The sequence below is a fragment of the Mytilus californianus genome, unplaced genomic scaffold (genome assembly GCF_021869535.1).
Source record: "Mytilus californianus isolate M0D057914Y unplaced genomic scaffold, xbMytCali1.0.p SCAF_9, whole genome shotgun sequence".
In the NCBI taxonomy this organism is placed as follows: Eukaryota; Metazoa; Mollusca; class Bivalvia; order Mytilida; family Mytilidae; genus Mytilus; species Mytilus californianus.
In genome coordinates this window covers 81,239,513-81,262,760 of record NW_026262745.1, presented here as the reverse complement: position 1 = coordinate 81,262,760, position 23,248 = coordinate 81,239,513, and the positions used below count along the sequence as shown (strand labels likewise).

General features: G+C 33.4%; 1 protein-coding gene and 2 long non-coding RNA genes across 6 annotated transcripts in view; 1 reads left to right on the top strand and 2 right to left on the bottom strand.

The window, feature by feature from the left end:
• LOC127716465 (protein furry homolog) overlaps positions 1-23,248 on the bottom strand; it is a 631,222-nt gene that overhangs the window by 361,104 nt on the left and 246,870 nt on the right. For both annotated transcript variants that reach the window (XM_052222678.1, XM_052222679.1), the window contains exon 29: positions 5,014-5,449. In XM_052222678.1, the coding sequence (XP_052078638.1) occupies positions 5,014-5,449 (436 nt within the window). The remainder of the gene's footprint in view (positions 1-5,013; positions 5,450-23,248) is intronic.
• The window catches only part of LOC127716526 (uncharacterized), a 331,247-nt gene that overhangs the window by 276,057 nt on the left and 31,942 nt on the right, over positions 1-23,248 (top strand). The window lies entirely within an intron of this gene.
• On the bottom strand, positions 11,939-22,043 carry LOC127716511 (uncharacterized). 3 transcript variants are annotated; one of them, XR_007988957.1, is made up of 2 exons: positions 21,664-22,043; positions 11,939-12,580 (listed from the first exon to the last, which is right to left on the bottom strand). It is a non-coding gene; the product is annotated as an uncharacterized LOC127716511 (long non-coding RNA). The 3 variants fall into 3 exon arrangements; XR_007988959.1 differs by lacking the exon at positions 21,664-22,043 and adding an exon at positions 17,557-18,505; XR_007988958.1 differs by lacking the exon at positions 21,664-22,043 and adding an exon at positions 12,747-13,016.

Genomic DNA, 23,248 nt, shown 5'->3' with positions numbered 1-23,248 from the left:
CCCCCCCCCCCCCCCCCCCCCCCCTTTTTCCCAAAACAATTCTTTCCCTCAAGTTCCAATGGAATTTGCAACCATAATTACCCATTTAAATTTACCATAGTTCTAACTTAATCTGTTTTATAATAGAATTTAAAATATGGTGTCAAATCTTTGATATGGATTTTTTTGTAAAACATTTGCAGATATTTTTCCTGGTCTTCCTTTATAAATATGCATTTCTTTAAACATAATTTAAAAGCAGTGTAAGGGAAGTAATCAAAACGTTGTATGTGGATTACCTCCCTTACACTGTTTTAAATTGTCTTAATTGTTCATTAACCATTACTATATACATAATTTAAAAGCAGTGTAAGGGAGGTAATTCAAATGATGTATTTGATTTATCTCCCTTACACTGCTTTAGATTATGTTTTGTACTAAAGTATTTGTCCATATAAAAATGCCTGTTTTTTGCCCCTTTTTTGGCCCCTAATTCCTAAAATTTTGAGGCAATTACCCCCAAAATCAATCCCAGCATTCCCTTTGTGATATGGAACCTTGTAGTACAATGTCAGAGAGATCCATACACTAACACACAAGTTGTGTCTGGAAGTTACAAAAATGCTTATTTTTGGCCCCAAATTCCTTAACTGTTGGTACCATAGCCCCCAAAATCAATCCCAACCTTCCTTTTGTGGTATTGAACCTTATGGTAAAATTTCATAGAGATCCATTCACTTAAACTAAAGTTAGAGTGCGAAAACCAATGTGTCTTCGGACAACGACAACGCCGGACGACGCCAACGTCATACTAATATATGATCGCAAAATTTTTTTGCGGTCGTATAAAAAGTAGATGTCTCTTTTAAAAGAATTTACCAGTAGGCACAAAATCTGCCATTATAAAATTTTCAAATCTATTTTTAGATATTTTGTATTTTAATCCATGAAACATTGTAACAGTAAAATTCCAAATCCTAACTAATTCAAAACTGAAAGAACTTTCGCATTTAATAGATAAAAAATATTTGAATGTTACAAAATTTAAGCACAAGTATATAATTTTTCTAAAGTTGTTAATAATCAAAGTGCTGGGTAGCACCTGTGGAAAGTTTGCATTGGTAGATGTATATTATTTCAAATAGGTTGTAGATGTGTATTATTTCAAATAGGTTGTAGATGTGTATTACTTCAAATAGGTTGTAGATGTGTATTATTTCAAATAGGTTGTAGATGTGTATTATTTCAAATATGTGTTTAATCACAGCTTTGGTGTTTTTCCCTAAACCATTGTCTCATCAGCAATTATCAAAAATCACTTTTTTCATATGTTTGTCATGTAAAATTTTGATAATTTCTATTGCAACCTTAAACTGTTGATTTAAAATAATCAAATATACAGAAAGCTCTGTTAAAAATATTTCTGTGCCCATCCCATGTAAAGGGCCTGTGATTAAGTATTTTTTATTGATTAAGGTCCTTCATATTTGTTTTTAGTAAATTGTATTATTACTAATTAAGCAGTTAGTTTTCTTGTTCGAATTGTTATATATTGAACAAACTCGGACTACTATTAGTAGATTGTGTGGTTAACGTTTTTTTCCGACTTTTAAAAATGTTTACTTAATACAAGAAATAATTGTAACAGCAAGCTGTCTCCCAAACAAAGCTCCCATAATAATTCCCATGGTCACCTGACATTGGGCAAAGTCCAGTACAAATTGGTTTCGTCTAGTAAAGTGAAATGCAAAAGTGACGCCTAGGGATTAATCCTGTATCATTATGTCGTTCAAATCTTCTTGAAATCATGAACAGGAATATATATGGTTTAGGGGTGGGGATCTCAACCATTTACAAGTTCTCAATAAAATGCTCCGCTGGGCGCAGCTTGATACGACCGCAGAGGTCGAACCCTGAACAGTTGGGGCAAGTATGGACACAACATTCAAGCTTGATACAGCACTGAATTTGGATTGTGATTAAATATCTGACACAGCATAGGTTTCTGACACAGAATGAATGTGGTCTAAGAACTTCAAAATTTTATTCAAACAATATCATTATTATTTGCTTTTATATATAAATCAGAAATAACCAATTTAAAATGGAAAATTTTAAAGAAAAAAAAGGGGAAAAAAATCCCCCCCCCAAATTTTTTGAACCCCCTTATGATTCATCACCCCCAAACTCAATCCCAGCCTTCCCTTTGTGGTATGGTACCTTGCAGTACAATTTCAGAGAGATCCATACACTTGAACACAAGTTATTGTCTGGAAACTAGAAAAATGCTTGTTTTTTGGCCCCTTTTTGGCCTCAAATTCCTAAACATTTAGGGCAATTACCCCCAAACTCAAACCCAGCTTCCCTTTGTGATATGGAACCTTGTAGTACAATTTCATAAAGATCCATACACTTACACACAAGTTATTGTCCTGAAACTAGAAAAATGCTTGTTTTTTGCCCCTTTTTGGCCCCTAATTCCTAAAATTTTGAGGCAATTACCCCCAAAATCAATCCCAGCCTTCCCTTTGTGGTATGGTACCTTGCAGTACAATTTCAGAGAGATCCATACACTTGAACACAAGTTATTCTCTGGAAACTAGAAAAATGCTTATTTTTGGACCCTTTTTGGCCCCTTATTCCTAAACGTTTTGGGCAATTCCCCCAAACTCAATTCCCGCTTTCCCTTTGTGATATAGAACCTTGTAATACAATTTCATAAAGATCCATACACTTACACACAAGTTATTGTCCGGAAACTAGAAAAATGCTTGTTTTTGGCCCTTTTTTGCCCCTAATTCCTAAAATTTTGAGGCAATTACCCCCAAAATCAATCCCAGCCTTCCATTTGTGGTATGGTACCTTGTAGTACAATTTCAGAGAGATCCATACACTAACACACAAGTTATTGTCATGAAACTAGAAAAATGCTTGTTTTTGCCCCTTTTTTGGCCCTTAATTCCTAAAATTTTGAGGCAATTACCCCCAAAATCAATCCCAGCATTCCCTTTGTGATATGGAACCTTGTGGAATAATGTCAGAGAGATCCATACACTAACACACAAGTTATGTCTGGAAGTTACAAAAATGCTTATTTTTGGCCCCTTTTTGGCCCCTAATTCCTTAACTCTTGGTACCATAACCCCCAAAATCAATCCCAACCTTCCTTTTGTGGTATTGAACCTTATGGTAAAATTTCATAGAGATCCATTCACTTAAACTAAAGTAAGAGTGCGAAAACCAATGTGTTTTTCGGACGACGACGACGACGACGCCAACGTCATACCAATATACGACCTCAAAATTTGTTTCCCGTACAAGAATAAATATGTTTCGGGGTGGAGATCTACAGTTTTCAAAAAGAAGGGGGGTGGGGGTGACCCCTGTGGACTTCCCCTATATTTCATTTTATTTGTTTTATTGTCCCATGCAAGAATATATATGGTTTCGGGGTGGGGATCTCGACCATTTACAAGTTCTCAAACAGGAGGGGTGGGGGTGACCCAGAGGGACTCCCGCTATATTTCATTTGATTTGTATTATTCTCCCATAAATGAATATATATGGTTTAGGAGTGGGGATCTCGACCATTTACAAGTTCTCAAACAGAAGGGGGTGGGGTAACCCCGGGGACTCCCCCAATATTTCATTTGATTTGTTTTATTGTCCCATACAAGAATAAATATGGTTTAGGGGTTGGGATCTAGACCGTTAACAAGATAAAAGCACATTCTAAAATTGAAGGGGGTTGGGATGACCCCAGGGACTCAACCTATATTTTATTTGATTTGTTTTATTGTCCTGTGATCATTACTGAAGACTGCGTGTGTCTATATATCACTTACTGTTTTCAAGATATAGTCATTTGAAAATTTTAAAAAATAAAATCCCATAGGGTTCTATAGTAAATCCCTCCCTTCTGTAGGCCCCTCAAAATACCCCTAAAAAGACCCCAGGAAGAAAAATAATAAGAACTGAGCAAAAACAATAAGTCTCCAAACATTGTTTGGGAGACTTAATAACAAATAGTATATACGAATTTTGTTATAGTCCGATTTTGTGAGGCCGATTATGTAATAGGCCGAGTTTGTTATAGTCCGAGTCTGTTATGGGCTGAGATGAGATACCAGGATACTTTCGATACACTCAGGCTTTTACGTCTTAAATAAACATTTGTAAAAATCGCAGTAAAAATAGTGTCGAAAAATGTTCATCCATGAAATAATTTAAACACGGTATTTATTTTCTCTTCAACCGGAGGACGGGAGGAAACCCCTGAAACCGGGATTATTGTACTCCTGTCGGGAGGTAAACATATATGGATCTCACGCATGTCTGGGGAATACCGATAAAAGCATAATGTAGAAACTGCTGTCTCATGTAGATGTGTATTGATTTTATTTCCCACGCAGTGCAGATCCGCGAGGTAGTGTTTGTGATAGCCATTTTCAAAATGAAGTTGAATTCATTTGAATTATCAATGAACATTCAGTACATTTTAATTCAAGCTGTAAGCTAATCAAAATAGAAGTAACTCAAAATTTCAAAAGCATCTTCCTAGAATTAGTATTCAAACACTAGTACTACATTATCTAGGAGTAGAACACTAAGATAGTCTGTCCAACTTCCGGTTTGAGGATGATGCCTTAGGAAAGTATATTGCTATAGCAAGCTATAGCAAACTTTCCAAAAACTAGCATACTCAAAAAATCACATAAATGTCCTTTATAATAAAATAGAGTTAACATATATACATATTAAATAAATTTTATATTCAAATCAAAACTTGTATGTACATTATGGCAGATCTCATGCTGTCACATGACAGTTCTGGCCAAGTCACTACCTAAATCACAAACCCTAAAAATTAAAAGAGAAAAAAGTAAAAAAGACTATTTCCAGAGACATATATACTGTATTTATATGTCTCTGCTATTTCTGATGGGTGAACCATTAATCTTGTACCTGAAGTAAAACAAGGCAACAGATAATTTCTATTTATATCACTTTATATAAAAATGTTGACAGTATTACCTGAAAAAATAGGCATGGTTAGGTCCGGATGAAGTCTTGCTAATTGGTCTGAAAGATATATTTGTGAATGACAATAGGAGACAGATAAGTAGATGTCATGCAGAGGCATTCGCTGGTGGTGTTCCTCTGAAGAATCACACGTAAATATTGGCTCTTCTTGGAAAAACCGTGTGTCTAAAAGATGTAGCAACTGTACTGCTGTGTCATGGGTCTGCATTCTTGGACTGCCAACATTTAGTAAAGCAAGATTCAACATGGCTACATGGTCACATGGATATTCTCTAGTTTGGAAGACTGCTGCAAGGGCATTAAAGCATCCATCAGCCACTTCGTTAGCACCTGTATAACATCTGTCAATGACCCAGTCTAGTAGCCCCTGGGTATCAGGGTTAAAATCCAAAAGTAAAACCACAGTTTCTTTAGCTAAGTCATAGATCTGTAACAATAAAATACATTTCAGGTAATTAGTTAAGTTTATGCTTTTAGTACAAATTTTTTTGGTGGGCCCTTGGGATCCTTTTTTGAAAATCCTGGATCAGTAACTGGGGAAATTGGAACTATTCTGTTTCTAGGTACATTTATACATGTACCAGTATACATGGTAAGGTACAACAATTACAGGTAGACATGGTTGGTCACTTTCACCAAGAAGGAACAGGAAATGTGGCATAATTCTGGTAAATTATCATAATTTTGAGGCTATCAAACAAAAAGTAAACTGAAAACTGAAAACATGTCTTACTTATCTAAATCGAAAATTTTGGTATTTAGACATGATTTAAGAAAGTCCAATTTTTGGAGCCAAATTTAGGCCTTACTGGTCCTAAACTTTTATTTGATTTTTTTTGACACAAAGGAGGAGGTATGATAAGACCTATTATTAGGCCCCTGAAATTGCAAAAAAGTGCACTTTTACAAGCCTTTCAAAACTATATTGATTCAATTAATAAATGAACCAGTTGACATAATCTGGACACTTAAGTAAAGAAACATCACATGATGTTACTGATGTCATATAAATGACGAAATTGACATAGTTGACCTGAAATGGCCATTTCACACTCATTCTATCAATACATAAATATGAGCCACTGTCTAAACAAAAACAAGTTAACACTTTTGTAAATACATTTTGAAGTAAAATATAATTTAAGGCCTTGGCTCATATCTAAATATTACTGACAAGATCTCAAAATGAGGCTATTTTGGCAGTTTTTGCAGTTTTGCACTAAATGCAAGAAGTTTGTAGCCTGAATGGCAATATGTAAGGCAAAATTGAAAAATATAAATACTGATGTCTGACAGACTAAATTTGAGGGATGTTATTTGGTAGATTTATTATACTTTTTGATTTATAGAATGCAAGGGGCCAAATAAGTGGCATTATCACACCTTCTAGTTTAAGACATATTTATTATCTTATTCATAGGAACCATAATGATCACATGTGAATAAAATAAGTGGCTTTCAAGAGCTACATTGTATCATAACAGCATTTCCATCTCTACATTGGCAACTCCTTTCTATATTGATTGAATCAATATGTATGAAGGGGACACACTTCTGGGAAAGCCATCTTTTTAGGATGAGACACCTTAAATAGTCAGCACTGTCAACTTGTCAATAAATACAAATAATTAGAACTTAAAGAATTCATGACGAGAAATTAAATGTATTTTAAGGTGGATTGCAATTTCAAGTATGCCCACTACTGTAAATTCAGAAATTATTGCGTGCATTTATTATTGCGATTTTGGAATAATTATCACAAATGCGAGATTAATAATTGCGATTTCAGGAAAAGCTGAATACATTATATGTCTCAGATGTCAGAATGCGAATTCTTATTATTGCGATACTCGCCCAGTCGCATTAATAAAAACCTCGCAATAATTTCTGAAATTACAGTATTACTTTTATTTAATACCTCTCATAGTAGCAGCTAGCATGATTGTGTTGTTTTCAGGTGATTGTGGATTTAATCCAAAAAGCCAGATCAAATCACATATTTTATAAAAGGTATTTGCTGCTTCAGTGAAAAGCATATGGCATTTAGGAAAAAAGCAAAGACTGGTATGCTAGGTTACAGAAAAAATGTGCCCAGATGGAGTAATATGTCTTCCTGCTGTCTGTTACCTTGTGAATTGGCAATTTAAAAAAAGAAAGTTTACTTTAAAAAATCCATATACTATACAGGACAACATAGTTTATCTTCTTGTGAGTCTCATTCTCTCTTTATGTTAACATCAAATATTAATGTGGTATGGGTTTTGCTCATTGTTGAAGGTCATACGGTGATTGTATTGTAGTTTCTCAGTAATACCTGGAACCAATGGATAAAGAGACTTGAAACTAAGTCTTTTTTTTTCTCCCAAAATTTACATTTATCTTATTTTTTGTTTGATGCAGAGTAAATAAAAAGTTATAAGATAGGTGAATGATTAAAATCTATCATCTGTATTCAATTTTATCAAAGAAATGCACATTTAATATTCATGTTAACCATATGTTAACCATATGTACAAATGTATCAATAACACATGAAGACAGAGACCACCTAATGACACTGACTTATATAGATCAAATATCTATCTAATACTAATGAGGTCAAGTTATTGTGTATTGAGTGGTCTGTCATGTTATGTATAAACTCAAGTTATGCAATTTGGTCATTGTGATTGGCATTAAAGAGGAGGGGTCTATATACAATTCCAATTATTGATCCACTTTTTGTGTTTAATTGTTCTTTGATCATGACAGTTGTCAATCATACTGATATTGTATCAATACTCTTACTTAAACAAAAAGACAAAACTAGCCAGTAAATTAAAAAAAAGTAAAGACTATTATTCTTGAAAAAAATACTCTTAATTAAGATGTAACCAAATTTTTTACAGTTCATTTCTGCATATGTACACAGACATGAGAACAATTGGGAACTATGTCAGTGTGTATAGATTTAGTTACTGATTTAGTAGCAAATCTGTCTACTTTCTGTTTGGGAGACCGTTGCCTTAGGAAAGAATTGGAACAATTCCAATCTTTCCAAAAATTTACTGTAGATTTTACTTTGCAATTTCGAACTAACATTCTTGAAGCAGTACATAGTTGATTACAAAAGAAAATAAAATGCTCTGCTAGGGCACAGCTTTATACCACCATAGAGGTCGAACCCTGAACACTACACCCAAGCTTGATACAGCTCTGAATTTGGATTGTGATTAAATATTTGACACAGAATGAATGTGGTCAAAGAACTGAAAAATTTAAAATTGGACAAATCTAAGTACACAATTAGATTCAGCATATCCAAATACATCAAGAATTTAATTTATTTATTTATTGAAGGACAAAATTAGCTAAGTTTTTAAAGGGGTTCACTTCATAAATAAAAATATTTATGTATAGCATTCTGCAAATTAATTTAAACAGAATAACAAACAAACCTACCACGAAGTTCTGAAAATATTTACAAAAAAAATTATAAAAACAATTTCTCAAATATCATACATCATCAATACAATGTCTTCAAAAAATCTATAAAACTTACCTTCATTTTTCAAAATATCTTATCATGCTAATAATGAACAGTTAATTTCAAACAATATTTTTACATAATTTTATAAAAATTAAAATATGATGCTTGTATCTATTTTTAACTATGATTCTACTTTTAATTTGCATTATGATTAAATATTTGACAATTTGGATTGCGATTAGACATTTGACATAGCATAGGTTTCTGACAAAGAATGAATTTAGTCTAAGAACATAAAAATTTGAAATTGAACATACCTTTTATGGTCCAATATCCAAAATCTGAATACATGGTCAGATTCAGCATATCAAAGAACCCCAAGAATTCGTTTTTTGATGAAATAAAACAAAGTTTAATTTTGGGCCTCAATGTGAACCAATTTGACAATGGGGCCCAAAATCCAAAATCCGAATACATGGTTAGATTCAGCATATCAAAGAAATACATATATTCAATTTCTGTTGAAATCAAACAAAGTTAAATTTTGGACCCCGATTTGGACCAACTTGAAAACTGGGCCATAAAATCATAAATGTCAATACATCTTTAGATTCAGCATATCAAATAACCCCAAGAATGTAATTTTTGTTAAAATCAAACTAAGTTTAATATTGGATACTTTGGACCTTAATGTGGACCAGTTTGAAAAAACGGGCCCAAAATCCAAAATTTAAAACACTGTTAGATTGCACAAATTAAAGAACGCCAATAATTTAATTTTTGATGAAATCAAACAAAGTGTAATTTTGGACCCCAATTTGGACCAACTTTAAAAACCAAGTCCAAAATCAAAAACATAAAACACTGTTGGATTGGGCATATCAAATAACACCAATAATTCATTTTTTATGAAATCAAACAAAGTTCAATTTTGGACCCCAATTTGGACCAACTTGAATACTGTGCCCAAAATCAAAAATCTTAATACACGCTAAGATATAGCATATCAAAGAACCCCAACTATTCATTTATTTATTAAATCAAACAAAGTTTAATTTTGGACTCTTTGGACCTTAATGTGGACCAACTTGAAGACAGGCCCCAAAATTAAAAATCTAAATACATGGTTAGATTCAGCATATCGAAGAACACCAATAATTCAATTTTTGAAGAAATCAAACAAAGTTTAATTTTGGACCCTAGCTTTGAACCTTAATTTCAATTCAAAAACAGACCAAAAATCCAAATAATAAATACCCAATTAGATTCAGCATATTGAAGAACCCCAAGAATTCAAGACTTTGAATTAAACCCCATTGAAATTGCTAAAGAAATAAGCAATTTATACAAAGTATTACAAAAGAATTTTTTTTTGCCCCTTTTAACCAAACCGTTAGAGTCATAACTCCCAAAATCAATCCCAAACTTTATTTTATGGTATAAAACCTTGTGGCACAATTAAATAGCAATAAATAGACTTATATTCAAGTTATTGTCCAGAAACCAGAAAATCCTAGTTTTTTGGTCCCTTTTCGACCCCTAATTATAAATCAGTTTGGGCCATGACCTCCAAAATCAATCCCAACTTTCCTTTTGAAGTGTGGAACCTTGTGGTAAAATTTTATGGAGATCCATACTCTAATACACAAATTATTGTCCTGAAACCTAAACTTATACACACTTATATATAAAAGAGTACACATGCTGAAATGTCTCGCCTGCTTTACTGACCATTGGGTTTATGTTGATAGTCCTAAATATAAAGCTTTACTACAAGTATCTCATAAACTTAACATGATCAAAGAAAATGAGGTCAAGGTGAGATAAACCAAACCGGAAATACATGTACACCATACAATCATTCCATACACCAAATATAGTTGAACTATTGCTTTTAGTTTCTTAGAAACGAACTTACACAGGAAAATTCAACATTGACCAATGAACCATGAAAATGAGGTCAAGGTCAGATGAACCATGCCAAACAGACATGTAGACCATACAATCAGTCTATGCATTAAATACAGTTGACATATTGCTTATAGTATCTAAGAAACAAACTTAACCATGAAAACTTAACATTGACCAATAAATCATGAAAATGAGGTCAAGGTCCGTTGATACCTGCCAGACAGACAAATACAACTTACAATCATTCCATACACCAAATATAGTTGACCTATAGCTTTTCTTATAGTTTAAGAAAAACAGACCAAAAAATAAAAAACTTAACTTTAACCACTGAACCATGAAAATGAGGTCAAGGTCATATAAAACCTGCCAGTCTGATATGTACATCGTAAAATATTTCTGTACACCAAATATAGTTGACTTATTCCATATAGTATTAGATAAAAAGACCAAAACAAAATAAACTGTTAACACAGAGATATGTCTCGCCTATTTGTTATTTTGATAATGCAAATGTTGAAATTAAAATAGCGATACTTTAACATGTAAGTTATGCAAATATTCAAAGTCAATGAACCATGACTGAAGGTACAGGGCTAAACAATCTCCATGGAAATGAGATGTGCCAATGCTAATACAACTGTTTGCATACCGAATATCATTGACTTAACATTAGTGGTTCATCTTAAACTGACCTAATCACAAACTAATACATGTAAACTAAGTAAAAGTTTCAAAGTCAATAGACCATGACTGAGGGGTAAGGACCAAATATTCTCCATGGAAATGAGATGTGCTAATGCTTATACAACTGCATACCAATTACTGTGAATTCATTATTATTCGTTGGATACCAATTTTCGTGGAGTTCGTGGGTACTGGTGAACCACGAAATTAAATGTTCAACGAATAACAAATTTTCCATAGGCTTGTATGCAGACTTCGGCAAAACCACGAATTTAAATATCCACGAACATGCAAGTTTTCCTTAATCCACGAAAATTGGTACCCACGAAAATAAATGAATCCACATTATCATTGACCTGCCACTAACAGTTCCCCTTAAACTGACCTAATCACAAACTAATACATAAAAACTAAGCAAAAGTTTCAAAGTCAATAGACCATGAATGAGGGGGCGGGGCCAAATAATCTCCATGGAAATGAGATATGCCAATGCTTATACAACTGCATACCAAATATCATTGACCTACCACTAGTTGTTCCCCATAAACTGACCTAATCACAAACTAATACATGAAAACTAAGCAAAGTTTCAAAATCAATAGACCTTGACTGAGGGGGCGGGGCCAAATAATCTCCATGGTAATGAGATGTGCCAATGCTAATAAAACTGCATACCAAATATCACTGACCTACCACTAGTGGTTCCCCATGTACATCGTAAAATATTTCCGTACACCAAATATAGTTGACTTATTCCATATAGTAGTAGAAAAAAAGACCAAAACAAAATAAACTGTTAACACAGAGATATGTCTCGCCTATTTGTTATTTTGATAATGCAAATGTTGAAATTAAAATAGCAATACTTTAACATGTAAGTTATGCAAATATTCAAAGTCAATGAACCATGACTGAAGGTACAGGGCTAAACAATCTCCATGGAAATGAGATGTGCCAATGCTAATACAACTGCAAACCAAATACCATTGACTTTTCATAAGTCGTTCCCTTTAAACAAACCTAAACACAAACATCAACTTGTAAACTATGTAAAAGTTTCAAAGTCAATGAACCATAATAAGGGGGTGGGGTTATATAATCTCCATGGAAATGAAACTTGCAAATGCCAATACATTTGCATACCGAATATCATTGACTTAACATTAGTGGTTCATCTTAAACTGACCTAATCACAAACTAATACATGTAAACTAAGTAAAAGTTTCAAAGTCAATAGACCATGACTGAGGGGTAAGGACCAAATATTCTCCATGGAAATGAGATGTGCTAATGCTTATACAACTGCATACCAATTATCATTGACCTACCACTAACAGTTCCCCTTAAACTGACCTAATCACAAACTAATACATGAAAACTAAGCAAAAGTTTCAAAGTCAATAGACCATGAATGAGGGGGCGGGGCCAAATAATCTCCATGGAAATGAGATATGCCAATGCTTATACAACTGCATACCAAATATCATTGACCTACCACTAGTTGTTCCCCATAAACTGACCTAATCACAAACTAATACATGAAAACTTAGCAAAGTTTCAAAATCAATAGACCTTGACTGAGGGGGCGGGGCCAAATAATCTCCATGGTAATGAGATGTGCCAATGCTAATAAAACTGCATACCAAATATCACTGACCTACCACTAGTGGTTCCCCATAAACTGACCTAATCACAAACTAATACATGTAAACTAAGCAAAGTTTCAAAGTCAATAGACCTTGACTGAGGGGGCGGGGCCAAATAATCTCCATGGTAATGAGATGTGCCAATGCTAATTCAACTGCAGACCAAATATCACTGACCTACCATTAGTGGTTCACCATGAACTAGGACCTAATCACAAACTTATACATTGTTGACGCCGCTGCCGCTTGTCGCCATCACCGACGCCGTTAACGACGCTGGAAACAGCATACCTATGTCTCGCTTTTTGACTCTGTCAAGGCGAGACAAAAACTTAATTTTAACCACTGAACCATGAAAATGAGGTCAAGGTCAGATGACACCTGCCAGTTTGACACGTACACCTTACAATCATTCCATACCCCTAATTACTAAACAGCTACAACAATAACCAAAATAAATCCCAACCTTCCTATTGTGGTATGGAACCTTTTGCTAAAATTTAATAGAGATATATACACTTTTACTCAAGTTATTGTCTTAAAACCAGACAAATAATTGTTTTTGGCTCCTTTCTGGCCCCTAATTACAAAACAGCTACGACAATAACCCCCAAAATCAATCCCAACCCTCCTATTGTGGTATGGAACCTTGTGCTAAAATTTCATACAGATCCATACACTAATACTAAAGTTATTGTCTGCGAACGAATTTATTTCCTATGAACCAGTAAAACTGACCTTTTTCGGCCCCTAATTACAAAACCGCTGGGACAATACCCCCAAAAACCATCCCAACCATCCTTTAGTGGTAAGGAACCTTGTGCTAAAATTTCATAGTGATCCATACACTTATACTCAAGTTATTGTCTGCGAACCAAAATATCTTCAGACGCTGACGCAGACATCACCATAACATAATACAGACGCACAAAATTTTGCGGTCATATAAAAAAAACAGGGGTCCATGTGTTAGTTTTTTAGCTACAAATACAAAAGCTAGGTTTTCAAATGCTGGCCATCCCATTTCCCTTTTTTGGTGCTAAATTAAGACTTAGTGTATTCCTAATGCAGCATTGTTGTGCAGTAATTCCTACTGTACATCAAAACTCTATACAAAATACTATCAAATAAGAATTTATTGGTAATAGAAAAGTAAACATGTTTATGCCCCCCCCCCCCTCAGTACATTTCAAGTGCTTGAATATTCATAATCTTCGTTTTCCTATGCAAATACTTTCAAACCAATGTCTCCGATAAAATGACGTTATTGATTTTTCCACAAATTTTGGATGCTTTTCATTAGCAACATTGTGTTAAATTTGGATGTATCATATCATCTGCCCTTGCTACTGTATCGTATGCCCTTAATAGTAACCATTGAACTGTAAGTAATTACCTTCACAATGCAAGTACATTTGAAAACAAAGGTTTGGGAAGCAAAATACATAATATATTTAAGAGGATGAAGGGTAAACAAATAAGTTTAAAAGTATGATGTCTAAATTATTACAAATGACTTTAAAAAATAATTTGCTGAAATAGATAACAATGATGCATTAATAACGGTGGGTAAAATTGCAGCTTTGGAATATTTTGACATGTATAGGACAATCTGGGCAACAATAGGAAAACTTTGATTGCACAACAAAACAACTTACATAACTGTTCCATAATCGCTGCATGAAAAAGTATTAAAAAGATTTAAAATATAAAAAATACACTGGTAATTCAGAAATGAAAAAATTTAAATTTCATGTCTTTTTCTTCTTGAAATTCCAAAATTTATTGTCAATTTCTTTTCATTTTTACCAAAACCTTGATTAAGGAATTAATCATTAGTTTGGAATTTTTGTATTTGCTATATTCTACTAATGAATAAAATTTCTCATAAAAGCAAAGTACACTGCAAGGATTCCAAAACATTTTCACACAATTTCTGTCATTTTTTTATAGGTTGCACTTCTGTAAACATAGACAATGCAGTTTCCCATGGGAACTCCTTTTACTGCTAAAACTGTGCAACTTTTACTATGAAGTTTCATAAAAAATTAAATCCTAAAATGAAAAGTTCATATGCACTAATATTTTTTCCAAAGGTCAAAACATAGGGCTGTGTAACATATTTTCAACATTTATATGTCTTGTACTTCTAAGAGCTTAAACTTATACTAAAATTCTGTACTACCCCTCCCTTCAATTTGGGTTTTCCTCAGAATTTAATTTGGCCGCTATCCATGTGTATTTATACTGGTAAAATTTCCAAGTTGTGTCTCTATAAGATAAAACAAAGAGATCATATCTGGGAACCAGTTAGTAAACAAAAAAAAATATCTATGAATATTAAATATCTCCCCAAAAGAGGCGTGGTTTATGAAACAGCTGTATTTACAAAGTGCAACCTTTAAGGCCGTGAAAGTTGGGGTAATATTTTCCATCCTATATCTTTCATCTGTGTAAGTTTCATTCTAATCAAGCAAGGGAAAATCAATTTACCATCCAGAAACCATGGTTCATTTATTTAGAAATGGTGGCATTCACCTTTTACCTTTTGACCCAAAAATCAATAGGCTTCCTTCCCTCCCCTATATCTTTTATCTATATAAGTATCATTCCAATCAAGCCTGACTGGCAGATAGACGGATGGACAGACGGACAGGACAGACAGACTGAGCGATTACTATATGCTCCCAAAAAATATTTTTAGGGAGCCTTATTTTCAGGGAGCATAAAAAAGAACATAAAATCAGGATCCTGTAATGTTGTGGTTGTCATTGGTTGCTTAAGACCTGTCATAATTGTTTATTGTTTTGTCATAAATCAAGTCTTTGGTTTTCTAGTTTGAACTGTTTCATATTTTGTCAAGTCAGGGCCTTTCATAACAGACTATACAGTATACTTTTTGCTTATTGTTTATGACAATAAGGTGACCTATAGTTGCTTATATCCACATCATTTTGACTTGGGTGGAAAGTTGTCTCATTGGCAATCATAGCACATCTCCTTTTTTTATATTTGATGACAACACTGAGAAAATACCTATATACCAAACATCCAGATATAATTTTCTACTTCTAGACTCAGTAGATGTGATCACAAGGTGCTTTACATATTTTGGCAGATAAAAACAACCTTAAGGACATAGGACATAACTTCTATATATATGATTACCGGTAGATTAAAATGATAGTTTATCATCATTTGCACAAATATTAGAGTTGTCTCTAAAAAGACCCATGAGGTATCATGCAGGCTATATATTTAGATATACAGAAAATATCAATGAGGCATAAAGTAAGAAATAAAATAATGGTGCAATATGGTGCAATATGATCATCCAAGACTATATATAACACTACATAATCTACCAGTAACAGTCAAAACCTTCGAAAACGGTAAAATACACATTGCTATTATTCACCAAAAAAAGTCCTCTGCTTTCATATCAAAATTAATGGATAAAGTCTTCTCTCAAAATGTAACTTAATATCTGACAAATTTTCATATTTAACAATTTCAAATTGACATTAAAAAAAAAAATGCCGACGCTAGTGTGAGAGAATCATTATGAATTGTATAACCACAGTATTGTTTTTCATATCACAGCTATCTTAAGATTGTTACATTTTTCATGTATTCAACATTAAACGTGATAAAGGTGTGCAGGGTTTTATTTAAAAATAACAATCAAACAATACGAAACTAAAGAATGTATAAATGCTTCTACAATACATATATCCCATATTAATACTGTATATACAAAAAATATTTCCTTTATTTTCAAATGTTTTCATACCATGAATTATGCTTACTTAAAAGCAGAATTATGCTTACTTAAAAGAAAGTTTAAAAATATTGTAATTGATGATGCATGAATTTTTTGGTTGTATTTTTTTAGTTGATATCAGAATAAAACAGAAAGTCAGCTGTGGATGTCAAGTCCAAAGATACTGGTTGGTGGAACTGTGTGTATATAAAAGCTGTGACTAAATTGATAGACATAATCAAAATCCTGTGAACACTCACTATTAAATATGATGATCTTAACATTAGTGTGAGGGACAAAAAGTTGTTGACTTACAACCCTTTATTGCAATAAAAATAGCAGCAAAACCTAACAAATAAACAGTTAACACATAGATATGTCTCGCCTATTTGTTATTTTGATAATGCAAATGTTGAAATTAAAATAGCAATACTTTAACATGTAAGTTATGCAAATATTTAAAGTCTATGAACCATGACTGAAGGTACAGGCCTAAACAATCTCCATGGAAATGAGATGTGCCAGTGCTAATACAACTGCATACCAAATACCATTGACTTTTCATAAGTCATTCCATTTAAACAAACCTAAGCACAAACATTAACTTGTAAACTATGTAAAAGTTTCAAAGTCAATGAACCACAATGAGGGGGTGGGGTTATATAATCTCCATGGAAATGAAACTTGCAAATGCCAATACATTGACATACAAAATATCATTGACTTAATATTAGTGGTTCATCTTAAACTGACCTAATCACAAACTAATACATGTAAACTAAGCAAAAGTTTCAAAGTCAATAGAACATGACTGAGGGGGTAAGGACCAAATATTCTCCATGGAAATGAGATGTGCTAATGCTTATACAAATGCATACCAATTATCATTGACTTACCACAAACGGTTCCCCTTAAACTGACCTAATCACAAACTAATACATGAAAACTAAGCAAAAGTTTCAGTCAATACACCATGACTGAGGGGGCTGGGCCATAATAATCTTCATGGAAATAAGATATGCAAATGCTTATACAACTGCATACCAAATATCATTGACCTACCACTAGTGGTTACCCATAAACTGACCTAATCACAAACTAATACATGTAAACTAAGCAAAGTTTCAAATAATCTCCATGGTAATGAGATGTGCCAATGCTAATACAACTGCATACCAAATATCATTGACCTACCACTAGTGGTTCACCATAAACTAGACCTAATCACAAACTAATACATTGTTGACACCACCGCCGACACCGGAAACAGCATACCTATTTCTCGCTTTTTGACTCCATCAAGGTAAGTCAAAAATGCAAATTATTGACAGCTAATCACCTCAAGACAATACAAAATTTCTTTATACATAATTTCAAAGCAGTGTAAGGGAGGTAATCCAATTTTCACATTGTACTTAAAAGTGATTGTCCATTAACAAGGAAACCCTTGTTTTTTCCCCCTTTTTGCCCCTAATTCCTAAACGATATGAGCCATTACCCCCCAAAGCCAATCCTAACCATCCCTTTGTGGTATGGAAACTTGTTGTACAATTTCAGAGAGATCCATACACCGTTCCACAAGTTATTGTCTGAAAACTAGAATAAACAGCTGCGCCATGAGCAAATGATACGCCCGTCGTCCTGTGTGTGAATTTTTATGCAATAATCATAAATGGTTTCTGACATACGGCGCGACATGCGAAAACCTCCCTTTTTTTTTACAAAAAACTCAATATCTCTAAAATAAAATTTTGAATCAAAACCAAAAAGTATACAGATCTTAAGATTAATATAACTAAGAAGTGTGTAAAATTTTAAGCAATAATCACAAATCGTTTTTGAGATAAGGCGCGACATGTGAAAAGTATACAGATCGTTTGACCATCATAAGAAACAACTATGTTAAGTTTCATGAAATTTGGATAAGTCGTTCTCAAGTTACGGTGCGACATGTTTACGCCGGACAGACAGACGGACAGACGGACAGACAGACAGACGAACAGACGGACAGACGACATTTGTATACCATAATACGTCCCGTCAAAAAGATTTCTATTTACTAATACTAAAGTTATTGTCCGGAAACCAAGTTTCTTGGGACGACGAAGACGATGACGACGACGTGATACCAATATACGACCACAAAAATTTTTTGCAGTCGTATAAAAATATAAATTTATAAATTTTAACAAAAAACTTAGATTTTCTCAAACAAATTGACAAATCAATTCTATCTTAAATCTCCTACAATTTATTCATATTTGCAGTAATAATACAGGAAATAATTGGAATCTTGTCATTACTCAACATGCTCAAGTAAGAGTGAAAGATAGCTAGATGGATAACAAGGCAAAAAGTTTCAATTTTTCAATTTGGCCTTAAATCAAATATTTTAACACACCTGTTAAAGTGTAATAAAAGGTCATGGTCATGAGAGGCATAGTAAGAAAGCACTAGCAAACTGAAAAAAAAACTAAAAATACAAATGAACATGCAAAAAGGTATGGTGTGCAAATTGTGTCAATTTCCATATTATGCATACACTAAAGAAATAATACTGAAATTAAGCAATAATTAGTTGTTTACATAACAAAAAACTAAATTATTCCTAAATTGTTCAATGATGAGGTGTTCATAACAAGCATATTCTAATGCAATAGCTAATAATGACATTTAATGCACACCATACATAAGAAGTCTTACCTCTTCCTTGATCTGATGGGTGTCAAAAGACAGATTAGTCAAGTGCATATATGAACATTGTTTTACATTTGTCATTTCGAGGCCTTTTAAAGCTGACTATGCTGTATGAGTTTTGCTCATTGTGAAGGTCGTACTGTGACCTATAGTTGTTAATTTCTGTGTCATTTTGTCTCTTTTGGATAATTGTCTCATTGGCAATCATACCACATCTTCTTATTTTTATATACAGGTCTTAACCAAAAATGTTTGTCTTCTAAATTTCATTTCATGTACATGCAAGTTTTGAAATGTACTTTCTCATATGAGTTGCATTTTTGATTTGTTGCAAAAAAGGGATTTTCTGAAAAAATTGGCCTACAACATTTTTAATAATAACCATACACTGTTCAATTGTGGTTGCTTAAACAGGAGAAATACCAATAAATTGTATTTTCACAAATGAATTCCAATAAAGATTGTTGTAACTCCTATATTGCCCTTCACATAAAATTACCCTTACATATATCTATTGTCTTTTGGTTACTTTAATAAAGTAACAGTTTGCATTACTTGAACAATGTATTTCTATCATGTAAAACAACTAGAAAACTAGAAGAGCCTGTATCGCTCACCTGGACCATAGGAAATGTCAACAAGGACAACTGTCCAATCCTATTAAACCCTAAGTTCAGGAGCAATTTAAGCCCAGCTGTTTACATCATTTTTCAGAAAATTTACTTATTTGAAAATGATCAGAATTACTTTTAGCTATGATGGGAGTTTCTCTTTTTTGTTGAACTTGTATTGCTGATCATTTTTCCTGTTTACAGTTTCTCTCTATCTTCTATACTTTTTGCCCAAAACACAAAAAAGCGTGATAATAGTCAATTAAGGGCAATAATTCCAAAAAGAAAAACTGACAAATTCATCTACATGTATGCTGACCTTTTTGCAGATCTTGTCTTGTTTATTTTTAAAGTTTCTATCTATCTATTATAGTTTTCAAGGAAATTTGCTTAAAAATGGTCATTTAAGGACACTAACTCATACAAAAAGTTGACCAACCATTTCGACAATATCAACTAATTTGTAGATCTTGCATTGTGGATCATTTTTGCTCCCTAAAATTCTCTCTATCTATTATAGTTTATAAATTAAAGAACATTTGAGAGCACACTCATAAACCACACGCCCCCACATTGTCAGTGGGCAAACAAAATCTCACAATATTCCTAAGTTCAAAGACTCATAACTCCTCCAAAAATCAACTGATAATAATTTCTTGTGGATATGCATATCTACATAAGTATTATGTCCTTATTATCTACAAAGATTCAGGAAATTCTGTTGTGTGGTTACAGAGGAGTTGCGATGACAAACTGTTGCAGAAGTATATTTAAGCCGAAATTTTAAGTTCAAAAGGGCATAACTTCTAGAAAAGTCAACTGATATTAATTTTTTGTGGATATGCACATCTACATATTATGTCCTTATTATTTACAAAGTTTGATGAAATTCTGTTATGTGGTTTCAGAGGAGTTGCAATGACAAACTGTTGCAGTACTATGTTTAGGCCAAAATTCGGAGTTCAAAGGGGCATAACTCCTAGAAAAAAATAGAATCATAATTTCCTGTCAATATACACATCTACATAGTATGTCCTTTAATATTATCTACAAAGTTTCAGCAAATTCTGTCGTGTGGTTTTAGAGGAGTTGTGATGATAAACTGTTGCAGTAGTATATTTAGGCTAAAATTCTAAGTTCAAAAGGGCATGACTCCTAGAAAAATGAACTGTTATCACAGAGATAAGTCTCGCCTTTTTGTAATTTGATAATGCAAATGTTGAAATTAAAATAGCAATACTTTAACATGTAAGTCATGCAAATATTCAAAGTCAATGAACCATGACTGAAGGTACATGGCTAAACAATATCCATGATGTGCCAATGCTAATACAACTGCATACCAAATACCGTTGACTTATTATAAGTCGTTCCCTTTAAACAAACCTAAAAACAAACATTAACTTGTAAACTATGTAAAAGTTTCAAAGTCAATGAACCATGATGAGGGGGCGGGGTTATATAATCTCCATGGAAAATATACTTGCACATGCCAATAAATTTGCATACCAAATATCATTGACTTAACATTACCAGTTCATCTTAAACTGATCTAATCACAAACTAATCCATGTAAACTAAGCAAAAGTTTCAAAGTCAATAGACCATGACTGAGGGGGCGGGACCAAATATTCTCCATGGAAATGAGATGTGCTAATGCTTATACAACTGAATACCAATTAACATTGGCCTATCACTAATGGTTCCCCTTGAACTGACCTAATCACAAACTAATACATGTAACCTAAGCAAAATTTTAAAAGTCAATAAAACATGACTAAGGGGGTGGAGCCAAATAATCTTCATGGAAATGAGATATGCCAATGCTTATACAACTGCATACCAAATATCATTGACCTACCACTAGTGGTTCCCCATAAACTGACCTAATCACAAACTAATACATGTAAACTAAGCAAAAGTTTCAAAGTCAATAGACCATGACTGAGGAGGCAGGGCCAAATAATCTCCATGGAAATGAGATGTGCCAATGCTAATACAACTGCATACCAAATATCATTAACCTACCACTTGTGGTTCACCATAAACTAGACCTAATCACAAACTAATACATTGTTGACGCTGCCGACACTGGAAACAGCATACCTATGTCTCGCTTTTTGACTCTGTCAAGGCGAGACAAAAATTGAATCATAATTTCCTGTCGATATGCACATCTACATAGTATGTCCTTATTATCTACAAAGTTTCAGGAAATTCTGTTGTGTGGATTCAGAGGAGTTTTGATGACAAGAACAGGACTGACGGACAGACTGACGGACTGACGGACAGACTGATGGATTGACGGACGGACTGACAGACGGACTGACGGACGGATTGGTAAAAAAACATTATACCCTACAGAACTTTGTTCCGTGGGGGTATTATAACAGGCAAAAATCATCATTTAAGGGCAAAAACTCCTACAAAGAGTCAACTTCTGCAATATGACTTATTTGTAGATCTTGTCTTACCTATCATTTTTGTTTTTTAAAGTTTCTATCTTTCTATTATAATTTTCACGATAATAGGCAAAAATGCAAATAAAATGCTTCACTGAGCGCAGCCTGATACTACCACAGAGGTCAAACCCTGAACAGTTGGGGCAAGTTTGGACACAATATTCAAGCTTGATACTGTCTGAATTTGGATTGTGATCAAATTTTTGACATAATATAGGTTTTTGACACAAAATAAATGTGGTCAAAAATCTTAAAAATTTGAAATGGAACATTTAATTTACCTAGTATGGTCTGATATCCAAAATCTAACAACATGGTTAGATTCAGCATATAATAAAATGCTCCACTGGGGCGCAGCTTGATACGACCGCAGAGGTCAAACCCTGAACAGTTGGGGCAAGTATGGACACAACATTCAAGCTTGATACAGCACTGAATTTGGATTGTAATTAAATATTTGACACAGCATAGGTTTCTGACACAGAATGAATGTGGTCTAAGAACTTAAAATTTTTAATTTACCAATTCAAACCATATTATTATTATTTGCTTGTATATATAAATCAAAAATAACCAATTTAAAATAGAAAATTTTTTAAGAAAAAAAAGGTAAAAAAAATCCCCCCCCCCCCCCCAAATTTTTGGAACCCCCTTATGATTCATCACCCCCAAACTCAATCCCAGGCTTCCCTTTGTGGTATGGTACCTTGCAGTACAATTTCAGAGAGATCCATACACTTGAACACAAGTTATTGTCTGGAAACTAGAAAAATGCTTGTTTTTTGGCCCCTTTTTGGCCCGAAATTCCAAAACATTAAGGACAATTACCCCCAAACTCAAACCCAGCCTTCCCTTTGTGATATGGAACCTTGCAGAACAATTTCATAAAGATCCATACACTTACACACAAGTTATTGTCCTGAAACTAGAAAAAATGCTTGTTTTTTTGCCCCTTTATGGCCCCTAATTCCTAAAATTTT